We start from the raw sequence: 16,078 nt of genomic DNA on the forward strand, positions 1-16,078 counted from the left end.
AAAAGCTCACCCTTCATTAGTTATTAAAAACAATTACAAATTGTTTAAGTGGGGAAAATTCCAGCATATCATTTTGAGTCAACAAATAGCATAACAGTTACTTTTCTTTTTTTGTCACCCTAAAACACACTAAGTGAAATTTCCTCATGGACCATCTAACAGTACTGTGCAGAAACCTGGAGTTCCATTCCTGAGATGAGGGCTGGTGGGCCCTGTTACACCTAATTTAAGAAAGGATGGAAAGGGAGAAGTAAGGACACAGACTACTATTAAAAGTACATTTAAAGGACAGTTCTTACCAATTTGCAAGTCATCATGGTAGCATTTTTACAACTACATTCTGAGAAGAGAACAAGAAAAGCAAGTTAGTTAGCTAATTGCTAGCTTTTATTAACAGCAGTGACTAAAGAAGAAGTAATTACCACAGTGCCATTCTGGACAACACTGCCCAGGTAGTTTTTCCTTCACAAGTGTCATGTCATCTGTGCAATTCATAGGAGGCTCAGGACAAAAATTTTCATCACAAACTAAATGGGGAGGAAAGACAGATGTCAGAATTTACTCAAATTTCATTTGAACTTCCAGCTTATATTTCTTTTGATAAACCATTGCAAAAATAAGGACATTTTTTGATCCATTTTTTCATGTGTGTCTTAAGCATCTCAGTCATATTTGGAACTGAAAAATAATAAAAGATTTTCAAAAATGCCTCCAGATGTCTTAGACAATTTTTAAATTTAGAGAAACCATTATAGAGCTACCATTTAATACTTCTCCTTCAGAGTAACTCAAGCTAATAACAAGCACTAAAGACAACTATAATCACACCTTTTAGAAAAACAGAATTATTATTTTTTTTCTCTAAGCTTTTCTGCAAAGCTTAGAGAAGAAAACTACTCTAACTAAATTTCTATAATGTAATGGGGAAAAGCTTTTCCCCTAGAATAATAACAGAGCATATGCCTGAATCATTGAAGAGGTTTACTAGGACTCTGAAAGAAGTCTACATACTAAGACCTACCTTTCTAGTGAGGGAAATAGGGAAAAACAGTGGCAAAAGCCTTTGCAGACTTTCACCTGTGTGAAAGTACTAGAAAAGGAAAGGACCAAAATGTGAAACCACCTGAAGTAAAATCAGCAAGCTCCAAATAAAATGGAAGACACCATAATAAACTGAAATAACCCAGAGACTGTACTAGGCCAAGAGTTAATTCAGGAGCACCTCATTGATCTAAATTAAGCAGTTACACTTGTTGACATTACTTAAGAACACATAATACAGTCTCTGAGTTTTATAAGGCTAGCAAAATGGCTACTGAAAATATTTTACTTGGTCTGCTTACTGTTTGAATACTAATCAGACCAGTAGTACTTGAAACCCATGGCCTAGTCCTTCACCTGAAAATCAACAGTATGAAGAAAGTACCCAAACACTAATGAACAGTACAACAGATGTGTAACATAGAAGCTGCATATTCTATTACAGATATTTTTAGCAAGTGGATGCTTATGAACAGTTGTATATTTATACCCTAAGGATGGGATTCAGTCCCAGATTAATATATCAGTATCTAGATCTTCACGAAAGTAGCTATGTATTGTTTGGTGAGCTACATAAGCTCTCCAGACTCTACTGACTCTGGTGACAAGACTACCATTGAATGTACCAGTAACTTTAAACCCACCTCAAAAGTAGACACCCTAATTTAGAGTATTTAGTCTCTAGACAAAGCCCACCCTAATTGCTGCACCAAAGAGTGCACATACACTTCCTGTCATTCTTACTGAATTTTGTAACAGACTGCATTAATAATAGTTAACTCACCACAATAGTAATGAGGACAACAGTAATGTATGGTGTGAAGGTCTACGGTGAGAATTTCCCCTTCGTTACACAAGGGAACAGGCTCAATACAGGATTCACAAACTAAATTAAAATTAAACAGTTTATTACAAATTTTAGAAAGTTTGCACACGCAAGTTTTCTTTAATATTACAGGTTGTGCTTATATGGATAACAGAGCTTTTATGGGCTGACATTCAAAACTAGGAATATAATAGTAGTGCATGCTCTTACGTGTTAGAACTTAGCTTATAGTCAGTTTAGTTTTAAAGAACCACCAAGACTCAGCTGTAATCCATTATATATCACTGACTTCATAGATCGTATAATTCAACTGTAAACAACATTATTTTTCAGTGCAAATATCATGTTAAAAATGATGCTGAAAATATGAACTCCAGACAGCTCAGATTTTGTAAACTCCCACTGGCATCTCAAGGAATTCCTGGCTTAATATACTATATTTAAAAATACAGACTATGCTTAACTATTCCTCAGTTACCTACCACAGAGATAAGAGAAACAGCAGGGATCTTCCAGTTTTGCTTCAACAATAAATTGGTCTTCTCTGCAGTCCAGCTGAGAAGAATTGAAACAAACTGAAGGATCACACTCTGTAAGAGATGAAATAGTATTTTAAAGAGTCACAGATACAATGTTAAAAGAATAAAATATATTCTTCTCCCCCTCTCTCCAAGAAAGAAAAGAAACAGACTGTAAACCAGAAGTGACACAAAACACAAATAAAAAGGTATTGAACAATTTGGAAAAGGTATATCATTTCTTGGTGTTATTTAGTGTCTCATTCTGCTGAAAATTGGAACTTCTAAAATTAAGTTTCTTACAGGAGATATTTCAAGACTGGAAAGTGTTGAATGAACCGTTTTTTCGTGTTTCCCTTACCACATCGGTACTGTGGACAGCAGGACAGGGGGTTGTAGCCTATAACCAATTTTTCACTGCTTTTGCATGTTGGAATAATAGCATCACACAATGACACGTTACATTCTGCGGAACAAAAAACAGTTTTTATTTATCTGAAAGCAACAGTAACCAAGTCAGCTTACAGCACATCACCATGTAGACCTCCCAGCTCAACCCAGGGCTGGTACAGCTCCATTCATGTGGCACTGTGCAAGCACAGTTAATTCTCTCCCAAAGCAGGTATTTACTTGCCCTGCTTACTACGTATAAAAATGTTCCCTGAACAAATTACCAACACAGTAGCAGTTGTGGGTAGCTGAAGAGCAAAAATACCAGATCAGCTGGACCATTTGTTCTCTTTTTCCCTGAAGATGTTTTAAAGAAATAAATGTCTTCTGCTTAACATTTTAGCAGCAGTAAGCATATTCCTTTTGCTAAGAACTATAGCTAAACAGAATATCAGTAGCCACCTAACAGAGATTACCTAACAGAGCACTGCTTTCTGGGATAAAGAAGAATGGAAAGTCAGAGGGTACTTCACTTACCATCAAGGCAGCACTCATAAGAAAGCAACAAGCTCTGGTAACTGCCCTAACTACTAAGCTACTTCTATCACTGAGTATTTCTCAATTTCTTTTTAAGTCCTTATAAGAGCTTAAAAATTCATTTTGAACAGAAATCTTGTTTCATTAGTAGACTTTGAAGAACTAAATTTTGAGTTCACTGACTTAGTTCTTAAAAGAAAAGTGATAGTGTCGACCCAATCAGCTACAGTTACCTAAATATCACATAATCAGAATATATATCACACATATCAGAAATGTCACCTTGAATCCTGTCAAAATTAAACCTCTGCTGAGAAGTACCAAGCATTTAATTACACTTCTGTAACTGAAAATACATGTGGCATACCACAAACTTTTTTTGGACAGCAATCCCCTTCTTCCATGACATGGACAATAACTTCTCCTTCTCTTTCACAAGTCAGTGGTGGATCCTCATTGCATTCAGGTTCTACAGCAACAATGCTTCCATTTTCTAAGCAGCTGTATATGCAACAGCCTCTCATGGACCCATTCCAGATCTCCCCAGAAGAGCGGGGGTGTCCTCTGTTATCTGTACATGCTGAGAGAAAAATGTTACATCCCTTTTACAAGTGGAGAGTAAGTCTGCAAGCAACAACAAACTTGTTTGTTATCTAGATGACCTTACTGCTCAAAATAAGAGCTCTTCAGAGCATTATGATGAACCCAAGGATAGATGATGATATTAAACAAATACTTTTTTATGGGTGAAAATAGTCAACAAACGCAGGAGTAGCTGTCTCTGCTACTCCTTCCTGAGTACTCTAGGAAAGAAAGCCTGGGATCTATGGAGAATGACCATTATTTTTCTCCTGCAGAATGACATCAGGTAAAAGTATAGACTCAAGTTATAGCTAGGCTCTGTAGAACAGAACCATGCTGGATTCACATCTTCTGAAATCTGACATAGAAATTAAACATTTCTTACACTGATCTGTAGTTAATGTTAGCAGATAATTGCAAACCCACTCTGTCCTAGTGCACTTACTACATTTTTCTTCTGGAATACAGAGGTCAGAGTCTGTTCTATGTAGAACAGTGCCACTTTTACACACACAGTCTTCCCTTAAATAAGAACATGGAGAATCTTCATACAGCCACTTATTCAAGCATGTCTTGGCTTCACAGGGTTGCACACAAGGCTGGTACTCCTTGCCCTCAGGACAACTCAGTGCTGCAAGTCATAAAAGAAGGAAATTGAGTATTGATTCTTTCAGAATTTCATTGCATAAACAAGTAGCAGGAACAAGAAAGTGCATCACAAAAAGCATATATTTATATATTTAGTGGTACTTTAGTTAAGCTACTCATTATATCAAGATTAAAATTTGTGATACTAACTAGCGATTAATTTCAGGAACATGTACCACGCCCTACTAATGCTGTGATAAAATGAGACAGTACTTATAACAACACTAAAAAGAAATGTATTATTTTAAATCACTGCTAAACACTGCAGCAGTATAAAGTCAGTTTGGGATATGGAATATTGCTGTCTGCTTACAACAGTAATCAGGTGTCCTCCATTTAATGCAGATATTGTGCTTGTTGCATAAAGCTACATATGCAGAAAGTGCATCACATTCATAATTCCAAAAATAAGTACTGTTGATCCACATCTTCTCACAAAATTCCTGTGGTGAAACCTAGGAACACATTGTAGCTGAGAATTAACAAGTAGAAGAGCTTTCTGTAATTAAAATTTATCATTAATTGTAAGAAATAATACAGCTATTGGTAAATAAAATCAACATTTCTAAAGTAAAGAATATATATATTTTTTTCATTCTGCAGAACTTAATCTGCCAGAATTTATAGTACATATGAAAGAAAACCAACTTCTTAATGGATGAACCAAGCGCTTGGCAATTTCTATGTTATGTCAGATTTTGTTATAGACCAGGAAAATATGTAATTTCATTGTACCTGAGGCTGTGAGAGTTCTCCTGGAAACATAAATGAAGTATGATTTCTGACTATTCAGATTAAACTATTTCATAATTAGATACATTCAAACAATTATGAAAAGCATACCGCTAGCCAGTGGTGCTATTCTACTTCTTGATTCCAAACTGCTTACCACTGTTCTTCCCCTCCATCATTCCCTTCCATTTTCTTTCTGTAGCAGATAGCTCTAGAATCTCTTTAACCCGTTTCTTTAGGAAGAATTCTCTACATTATTTCTAACTGGGAAAAATGAAGAGTGAGTTTGGGAGTCTGAAGGAAGGGGTTCATTTGCCTGCATTACCTGCAGCAGCATCCAACTGGGATGAAAACCAGAAAGAGTAATGCAAAGCAAAACCAGGTTGGAAAAATTGAACAGCTAGAAATGAACAGGAAATTCAGAAATGTCCATCTCTAGGAAAGAAAAGGTCATTTGAATAATTAGTCCTTTTAATTCTGAATGAAGTGGGAAAAGTGGAATAAGTCCTGAGAGAGATGGGATTTCTCATTTCACATTGCTGGCAGGATGTGCGCTGCACTGGATACCCCTATTGGTAGTCTGCATGCAAGAGCTACATCCCCATTTGAAAGCACAGTTTCCAAAAATAAATGATTATGATTTCTGTAAGAATAGCTACAAAACTGTCAACGTAACAGTGACTAGATCAAAAGTGGAAATGTTATTAGTCTAATCAGCCTCAGACTGCATGAGTTGCTGTTGTATACAGAAAAAGTGTGAGACTTTCATTTCTAGTGATTGCTGTCAAGCTTTTCTTAAAAATATCACTTTGGGAATCCATCTGTGTTGAGATAATGACAACAGGTCATTATATCTCTGCCTACTCAGTGATTTAAGAAATACCATAATAGCACAGAGGTCTATATAAATGTCTGTTTCATTTCACATAACAAAAACTGAATAACTATTATCTTGAGGCCACAATTAGAATACTGTGTTCAGTTCTGTGCTCCCCAGTTCAAAAAGACAGGGATCTCCTAGAAGGAGTCCAGCGGAGGACCACAAAGATGATAAAGGGCCTGGAGCATCTCCCATATAAAGAAGGGCTAAGTAACCAGGGTCTGCTCAGCCTGGGGAAAAGAAATCCAAGAGGGGATCTGATTAATATTTATAAACATCTACAGGGAAGTGGGAGGCAAGTGGATGAGGTCAGGCTCTTCTCAGTGGTATGTAGTGATTCGACAAGGAGCAGTGGCCTAAAACTTGAATATAGGAAGTTCTGTAGAAACATGCGGAAGAACATAACAGTAAGGTTGACAGAGCATTGGAACAGGTTTCCCAGAGAGGCTGTGGGGTCTCTTTCTATGCAGATATTCATGACCCATGTGAACACCTACCTGTGTGACCTATTTTCAAGCACCTATTTTAGCAAGGGGGTTGAACTCAATGATCTCTTGAGGTCCCTTCCAACATCTGTGATTAAGTGATTCTGTGATTATTTACAATGGACAGCATGACAAAAATATTTATGAAAGCCACCCATCCTGTTGTGAACTCGTGAAAATAAGCATAACAAAAAAATTGCATCTCTCACTCTTTTCTTAATTACACAACTTCTATTTAATTTGTACCTGGAATTTCTTTGTACTCACTTTATTGTGACAATGGATGAAAACACTTCTGTTTAATAGTTCCATGCAGTATGTGCAGTTATCTTCAGTACAGTCTCTTACTGGCCTCCTAGTTGTTACATCAAGGGATTTCTCAACTTCCCAGCTCTTAATGAACATTTCAATTTCCTCCATATTTGTAATTATGGTTCTGTTTTGCATTTTCAGGTCATCGGTAGGATCTCCATTACACACACCTACAGAGAGAGCATCATGTTCAACACAAAAAAAAAAAAAAAAAGGAACCAACAAAATATGGCATATTATTTCCTTTGAAAAAGTAAAGTGCATTTGATAAGCTAAGAATAATACTGTGTGATGTTCATGTGTGAGATTTAGCATCTGAATTTATGTCCGAGCAGCTACATGTCCACTGCAGTATTTGCATAGCATTTGCTGTCTCTGCCAGCATCCTTCCTTTCTCCTATTTATCATCCCACTACTTGAACTTCTTCAGTAGTCATTTATCTATAGAAAATGCTGCCCTTTCCTTTATTTCAATGATACTCTTAATAAAAGGCAGAGATGAGTAGAGTTTTAAGTTAATTAAATACAATATATTGACCAATACTTATTCTGAAAACTACTTTGTTACAAAGCATTGTTTTCATGCAGAATTATTGTTTTACTATTGTTAATTAACAGAATTTCAAAAGCCCAACTCAAATATAATTCTAGTGTAATTAATGGAAGTCACAATGAGAGCTATAGGGACAACAGAACACAGACACAAAAAGGAGGTGTAAATGTTAAATATGAAAATAATTAAGTGCCATCACAGTCTCACCACAAAGTCCTTCTGTCTTCATTGATGTGTTAGAGTGTGATCCATACTGTATATCTATGATGCCTGTAATGTGAGCCCACTTGATGCTAATACCAGCTGGGGTATTAATTACATACATTGCACCAGTATCCTGAATACTCAGTCCTTCCTTTGAAAATGGTAAGGATGGAATGACAGAATCCACTAACACCTAAAACAAACCAAATATAGTCTTTAGAAATAAAAACAGGTTGCAAAGGTGTATTTTATATGTCTTTACACTAAATAGCAAAAGAGATTTTTACAGCCTCTGCATTATGCTGTGCTGTCCCTAAATCACAGTGCTTCTTGTCAGTGACATTGTAACTGCAGATGAAATAGGCATGACAAAAAAATAGTGATTGGAAAATCTTTTCTTATTAAGCAGTATCTCATACTTATCCCATATAATTTGCTTAAAATGAAAATTAAAAAAAAGAATCTAATCTCAATTATTTGAGGTTTCCTATTCTAGTCCGTTACTGTCCAGCATAAATGACAGTTTAAATACTTATCATATCTTGAAAAACTTCTGTTCTGTTTGATGTTATCTGGAAATATATGATCAATTATGAAGTACTTCAATGTAGCTTTTTAAAAATCTTGAAAATCTTGAAACACTTAGAAATGTCATACTAGAGGCAGGCAATAAATCTTAGTATCAGAAACATTATTTTCTTTCTTCTAGCATATCATGAATCACTCGGAATGTGAACTGCAGAAGGGATCCTACCACTATAAATCTGACCTATTGCATTCTACAATAGAATAGCACTACTGTCAGCTCTTCAGTGTACATATGCTATATATTGGCTCCATATACTTACTTTTCTTGCTAAACGATTAATAAGTAGTTCAGATGTACGTGTTGTTACATTTAATTTCTTAAAACAAAGCCCCGACGTGCTTGCAGGAGGAACCTTGAAAAAAAAGTGATGAACAAGTTTTTTACAGTTTCTGAGGAGGAAGGGAATTATTTCCATAGGTGTAATAAAAGCAATTTACAATTAGTAAAAGGAAAAAAAAAACACTTACTATTTTTCTTATTGAATTTGCACTCTGGAAAACATTGAAAAGTAGATTAGAAATGCAGTAACTTTCAGAATTCTTATTTGGCAAAAACAAACTGACCGTGTTTAAACATTTTTCTACAACCAGTTTTCTAATTGTACCAATATAAAACTAGCTAAACTCATTCTATTTCTTATAAATAATAAAAATAATACGCATCTAGTGAGAATAGTTATGAGACCAAGAGGGATGGAAAGGAAAGGAAAGAAGTCTGATGGTGTTCCCAATGAGGAACCTCTTTACCCACAAACCAAAGACATGGTGTTCGAGTTCTGCATAAATCAAAATGATGCATAATTCAAAGGAAAGGTTTGTACAGAGTCTAGGGATGAGACTGACCTGATGTGTAATGCCAGTCTAAATACAAAGTGCCTAGACCTCCTCTTCAGGCAACACGAAGAGGTAGACAGCGGCAAATAACTCACCACGCTAATCCAAAAATCATAGTATTTTCCTAATATAACTGCAAAAAAATTTTGCAACTATTCAGATTTTTCAGCATTTTGATAATACTTCAAGGTACAAATTCAGGGCCTTAAGATCTGTGAGTGGAGAGCCTGGAAGAAGGCACATGGATTCAGTAATTGTATTTAATAGGAACCTATCTTTGCATTTCCTTATAATAGAACAATTATTTAAACTAAGATAAAATTATTTTATTTAGACAGTATGATGAAACTAGTCCTCTGAGAACTTGCCACTTTTCAATGAGTACTGCTTTTATCTGAAAGTTTTTAGTGATAAATCTTTTCCAACTGTTATGTACTTAACACAATAATTCCAGATGCTACTACAATTACTGAGGAAATGTAAGTTTCTTACCTGATTAGCAGGACATTTTTCAATATGAGCAACAATAATTTCTCCTGGTAGCTTGACTAGAATGTAGGAAGCCATGTTACAGAGGGCTATGTTGTTTCCATCAAATGTAATAACACTCAGTTCAGACAGAACAGAACATTGACCTAAAAAAGAACTGTCATTTAATGTGGTTACTCAAAACATAATATTAGGCATTACTAAAAACTTTCAGTTTGACAAATACTTTCATATGAAGTGCTTTCATATGACATTTTAATGCATATATCTAGATAGCATTGTTCTGAAGACAGCATACTGAGCCACAAGGAGAAGCACCTTATTTTCCACGCTGAAGAAAATAGCTTAACCGAGTGTTATGTTCCCTGAGAAAGTTTAAATTGGTGAAAAATTAACTTACATTACTGTTTCACAGGTGAGGATAATTAATTTCTACATTGTCTGAGTAGATAACAATATTTTAATTAACTTAATGGCAGTGCAATTAAATTAAATATAGACAAATATTTGACATGCCTCTAGCAAGAGATGTACTCCTTCTATATCAAGATGAATATTAAAAAATAAAATATAGTTTTCAGAAATGCTGAAAAGTTTTTGATATGACTTCTCTTTGAACTCCTGGAACTCTTGGCAGAAACTATGCTCTCAATCCCTACCGTTTCTAAATGTCAGTTATAACTCCTTTTAGAGCTAAGTGAAATCTGGAGGTCCTTTCATAAATGGCTTTATATTCTTCCCCAAAAGGCTGACATCCAAATGTTTTCTAATGATAAATATTTTGAAGAGTTTCAGTTGAAAATGTTGACATTCGTATTGCAGTTCTAATTTCAATGCTTTTTATTTAAAACAAACTCTTTTCACTTTTGAATATTGTTTCAAAGATACCAAAGCATTTACTATATTTCATTGTGTTTTGCTGATGAGACCCAAATCAGCTCCTTTAAATTAATTTCTGTATTCAACCTCATCTTTCCACCGCAATAGTCTCTTAGATTATCACTTAAAATTTACATATTAAGGATCCATGTTGTAAGTATTTATAAATCAAAGAAGTTACTTACAAGGACACTGCCATTCAGGGCAACAACTATCAGTATTAACTTGAACTGGCATTCCTCGAAAACCACAGTCTGGCTTCTGCACATCCTTAAGGCAGTTCTTTGAAAGGTTGTATAACATCCAGCCCGTATGAACACATACATATTGGCTACATTTGTCGACAGGTTCAAGGTATCTTGGCTTTCGTATAAGGAAAAAACAACAAGAATCATCTTTATACTCACTGTACTTACAAAATATCAACAATTCACCACTAGTTCGTGCTCTTCTCTGTGACAGAATCAAAACACCTATGTGATCCCTCATATGTACTTGTCATTGGGTCTGGTAGCTGGACTAAAATACTCCTTATCATGCAACTTTAGATAAAGTACACGCCAATATATGCTCTTCAATTCATGTTCCATAAGGCACATAGAACAAGCTAACCATAGTCTCTAGATCTCTTCAAGTTAACCTGGTCCAAGTTTAAAATAATGGCAGATTGTTAATTCAGTGCTTTGCACTCCTACAATTAAAAACTAAAAGATCCCTAAATAACCAAAACACTAAGAAAGAAAAGTAGCACTTTCTCTGAGAAATTGAATACATACATATAAAACTTCAGCTTTAAAATAAACTGCATAAAATAAATAGCAATCTGAAGATAATTCAAAATTAAAGTTAAGTTAAAAATTAATGCTGACATTCCAAGAAGGTTTTTGTGGGGCAGAAATGTCCTGCTATTTAGATTTAGAGTGCCTATAGTGTACAGATTTAATTATCCTGCCGCTGTGGATTTTTTAATCTGTTAATTTGGAAATGATTGCTGATTTTGGGTTGTTACAGATGACAAGAATGCACACCTTTCTGTTCTGTCTAGCAATAATGAATTACTCTACATAAAGCATTTGGCATTGTGGGTCTGAGTTATTTTTAGTAATAGCCCAAAGCATTTTAAGTAATACAGATAACAGTAATACAGCATGCATTCCCATCATTTTAAACCCAATCAAAAAGAAATAAGTGGAAAAAAAGAAAGGAAATACAACATAGAAACCCCAACATCCTATGGTTTCTGGCTTCTTCTGTATCTCAGAAATATATTTTACTGCCTAGAATCAGCACATAGCTTTAAAACCAATTATTTTCCAGAGCAATGTGTCTAAGTTACAGAACAGGCCAGTGCAATATAAGAGCAGGGCTACTACAGGCCTCCAAGAATAATTCATTTTATTAAACAGAAAAATGAAAATAGGAGATACTTAAAATCTCTGGTATAATAGGCATGACATGATAAATCAGACTGAAAAGAAATATATTTTATGCATTATATATACATATATTAACACTGTAGGGCAAGTAAAAGTGATCATACCACACATTCAGAAGATGTAGGAGTCAGTGTATGCATCATTGTGCCAAACAAAGTTTCATCAGCTATAGTTGTCGCTGTATCTGTGCTTGCCAGAGAAGTTTGTGATTCAACAGGGGAAGGAGAAGACAGAGCCATTTCACCACTAGAATGAGATAAATCTATTACAGTTCTATCCTGGAGCTCTGTGTGTTCTGTTAAACTGAAATAAGGTTTGATGGTAGTCTGTGTTAGGATTTTGGACCAGTCTGATGTCTTGTCATCCAGGACTTCAGAGAGATTTTTTGCTGAGGTTATCCTTACACTTGAGAAAGGTGAACTCCGACTTGCAGATACTGTCAAATAAGGCAGGAAAGATTTCTCAGTTGTGGTTGACTTTGCTTTGGTTACATTTCTATGTACATATGAAGTCTGGCTGCTTTCTAAAATACCTACAGTTCTTTCAAATGAGGTTACATATTTAAATTCTGAAGTTGTAAATGAGGTACTTTTTGTCTTTGATAATGGACTTGGAGTACTTGTTTTCATGACTGTTGTTTCTGGAATTTCTTTACTGCTCTGTGAAACTTGAGATGGAGCAAATGTAAGTAAAGATTTGTGTGACTCATGCATAGGTGTTTCTGTGGTAGTAGGAACTGAAGCTGAAGCCATATGAAACTTTGAATCAGCAACAAAATCATCAGTGGTCTTTGTAGTAACCTTAGGGTCTGCAGTAGTGTCAGAAGCTACTAATACACTGGCTGAAGAGCTAGGTGGTATTTTTTCAAAAATATAAGGTGTTTTTAAGGATGTAGCATTCACTGTTGCATTCATTATCACTGGTGTAGTGGATTGAGTGATGATTCCAGTTGATATGACTGATATTGTTCCATCTTCTGCTGAAGAGCTTACTGAAGAACCTAGAGAAATAGTAGAGATATGAGTGGACTTAGGAGGAGGTGAAGACATAAGAGACTTTATTGGACTGGCTTTCTAAAGAGGCCTCCAGAGTTTCAAGCATTAGTAAAGAGGATGGTATAATGATGTGTTCAGTGATGCTGAAAGCCTAGTAGAAGAGTCTATGTTTAAAATGAATGAAGAAAAATCTGCAGAAATCTATTAAAAAGTCAATAATTGTACTTATTGATCTTGCTTGTGTATCTAGAGAAGAAACTGGTGCTTGGGTAGCAATTATATTTTGTGATAACAAAGATGTCCTACTGAATATGGGAATCAATTAATAAATTTTAGTATATGAAGTCTCAGAATATAGTAGTGATACTGATAACAAGATTTTTCAAAAAGATGATAGCATTGTAAAGGAAGGATCTTTAGGAATGAAAGTGCTTGCTGTGAGTGTAATGGGGTAATATTTAATTCTGTGTGTGGACTGCTTAGGTCCTCTGTAATTTTTGCAGTGATTATTAACATAGTATTCAGAGGTAGTACTGGAGTCCTAGGAAGGAAGACTAGAGCTAGTAGACTTCCGTGGCTTCTTAGAAGTGAATGACAGTGATATGGAATCAATTTACATTATATATTTATATTCTGTTGAGCTTGAGCTTGCTATAAAGTTATCATTGGATATTATAGGATTTACTATTAAAGACACTGAAGAAGTAGAAGTATTCTTTAAATACACTTTGAGAGAAAAAATTACATCTCCCATAGTTTTGGGAGGTTTCCTGGAGGTAATCAGGGAATGCACTGGTATAGATACTTGATGTGTTACGGAGGACTAGAAGAAGTGGTTATAGGGATTTGAGAGGCAACTCAAGATAAAGAAGCAGTCATTATGGGCAGAGCAGTAGAAATACTGCCTTTCATTAATGAAGAAGTTTGCTTGAGAACAGTCACTGAAGTTTCTACTGAAGATAAAAATGCCTTCAGAGAAAAACAAGAGAATTTGTATTCAGTGGTACCAGAGAAGTTTTAGACAGGGGTTCAGCTGTTTCAGAATATGAAGCTGTGATTAATTGAGGAAATCTTGTCTCAAACCTAGAAAATCTAGTTGTTTTAGAAATTAGATGAACAATAGAAGTTGATGTTGAAATGTGTTTTGTATGATCTATAGGTTGACCAACACCAGACAAAGCTCTGACAGACAAAGTAGATACAAGAGAGGTAGGTGTACTGTCATCTGTGAACCTAGAAGAAATATGTGTCTTGGGATGTGTCTCTGCCAGCCATTAAAGCAAGTAAAGACAATTCAGAAAAAGCTGCTTCTTCTTTAGAATGACTTCTGAAGGCCTCTTAATCCTCACAGTTCCTGCTGGCAGCTTAAAAGTGACAAAAGATGGTTTGGAAGTTAAAGTGTTGAGGTAGAGCGAAGAGTTCCTTACTGAGGGGTTGATACCTCAAGTGGAAATGAAACTAGAACTAGAGAATTGGGTGTTAATAATATAGAATGTGTGGGAAGAGGAATTATACTGACTAAGGTTGTTGAAATTGCTATTGGAATGGGTAAAGTTGTAGATGCATTAGAATTGATGGTATACTGTGTGACTGCTGAGGCTTGAAAAGCAGATGGAAAATATGTTGGAGAGATTAGTTTGGAAAGGACAGAAGGACTTGCAGTATTGTGAGGTACATCAGAAGTTTCCACTATACTTGGAAATGAATATGCTGAATAGGTGGCATCTTCCAATGAATACAAGTCTGTAACGGACTGTGCTGACATATTCCTTCCTAGCAAAGTTGTGTTTGTCTTCACGGTAATTTTGAATGTCACATCAGTACCAGATGACTCAGTCCCTGAAGTTACGTGTATAGGAGGTGTCTTGAGAAATCTCTCCGTGGTAGCAAATGGGTGAGAGGTTAACAATGAAGGTTTTGTTCCAGTTGCTGAATCCACAGGTGTCACAGGTATGCCTAAAAGGAAAAGGCAAATTTCATGGTCTCTTACAGATTACTTGTAAAGAACAATAGAAACATCTATCTTCACATAAGTTCCATTTAAAGATTAACAAATCAGAGCATAATTTTGCTGAAAAGATAGGGATAGTTTACCAGTGGTTTCAGGTTGCCTGATGGCTTTGAGGAACTCAGCTCTAAAGAAGTTTTCTAATTTTGTTTGCAAATGCAATAGCATATTTTTATTACTATTTTTACAACCTTGAATTTACAGAATAGTTTTGAAGCAATTAGAGAATTCTATGGAAAATTCATGAAATCTAAAATGGCAAAATATTTGGAATTAAAAAATTATGGACTTTTTATCTTCTTCTATCTCTTTGGAAGGTCATATGTTATACAAAATAACTTCACACTAGAAAAAATAAAAATGTAATTAATTCAAATTTATAAGTTAATTAAAGAGTATTTAAATGCAATTGTTATGTTAAAAGAAAACAGCATCCTCAAAATAACCAAATAATATGGTAACTTCATACTCCAGAAGTTATGGAATAGATGTCCTGAACTTATCAATGGTGTCTCACCAACTGAAAAGTCTGAACTTTTCACCATAGCAAGATTTTTTCCATTTGAAATCTTTCATATGCATTTAATTTAAAAATTAATTTTAAATAAAAGCAAAATACATCTTATTAAAATCTCAAAGGATCTGTAGAATGATTTATAAGATTAGATCAATAGCATAACATGTACTTACAGTCTTCTGGGTAAACACATTTAAGTGTGACCTCATCAAGGATCATGTTTTTGGGACAATATGGCAAGCATCCTTCAACCCTTTAAAATATTGTGTAGTTAATTCTAATGCTACAGTAGAAATATAAATCAATTTTAAATTATTTCAGTTTGGTAAAATAAGATATTTGAATGCCTTTCCCATCAGATTCCTGAGAACTTTCCAGTGTCATGATAAAAACAGAATTCTGAGGCATTTTAAGAACTGTAAGACAACAGATGTTTTTCTAAATTTTTGATCATCAATTCTGTTCATATACTGATGATCATGACAGCTCTGGATTACTCAGTTTCCCCACTCAGGTGGAATTTCAGGTGCCTATGCTGCCAGGTTTCCAAGAGGACCAAAAACTTCCATTTACAATACTGCTGTATATATTCATTTCTGATATTAAGATATTTAGAGTCATTGA

General features: G+C 35.0%; 1 protein-coding gene across 1 annotated transcript in view; it reads right to left on the minus strand.

Moving 5' to 3' along the window:
- OTOGL (otogelin like) overlaps positions 1-16,078 on the minus strand; it is an 88,688-nt gene that overhangs the window by 11,721 nt on the left and 60,889 nt on the right. The window contains exons 33-49 of the mRNA XM_065740899.1: positions 15,628-15,707; positions 14,754-14,885; positions 12,039-12,934; positions 10,684-10,861; positions 9,623-9,765; positions 8,765-8,788; positions 8,557-8,649; positions 7,712-7,901; positions 6,907-7,121; positions 4,856-4,997; positions 4,340-4,525; positions 3,680-3,892; positions 2,747-2,851; positions 2,350-2,457; positions 1,826-1,927; positions 423-527; positions 300-340 (exon numbers count right to left, since the gene is read on the minus strand). Coding sequence (XP_065596971.1) covers positions 300-340; positions 423-527; positions 1,826-1,927; positions 2,350-2,457; positions 2,747-2,851; positions 3,680-3,892; positions 4,340-4,525; positions 4,856-4,997; positions 6,907-7,121; positions 7,712-7,901; positions 8,557-8,649; positions 8,765-8,788; positions 9,623-9,765; positions 10,684-10,861; positions 12,039-12,934; positions 14,754-14,885; positions 15,628-15,707 — 2,953 coding nt within the window. The remainder of the gene's footprint in view (positions 1-299; positions 341-422; positions 528-1,825; positions 1,928-2,349; positions 2,458-2,746; positions 2,852-3,679; positions 3,893-4,339; positions 4,526-4,855; positions 4,998-6,906; positions 7,122-7,711; positions 7,902-8,556; positions 8,650-8,764; positions 8,789-9,622; positions 9,766-10,683; positions 10,862-12,038; positions 12,935-14,753; positions 14,886-15,627; positions 15,708-16,078) is intronic.

This window comes from Cyrtonyx montezumae, unplaced genomic scaffold (assembly GCF_038088225.1).
Source record: "Cyrtonyx montezumae isolate F1298 unplaced genomic scaffold, pur_monq_1.0 scaffold_3, whole genome shotgun sequence".
NCBI classification, from domain to species: domain Eukaryota; kingdom Metazoa; phylum Chordata; class Aves; order Galliformes; family Odontophoridae; genus Cyrtonyx; species Cyrtonyx montezumae.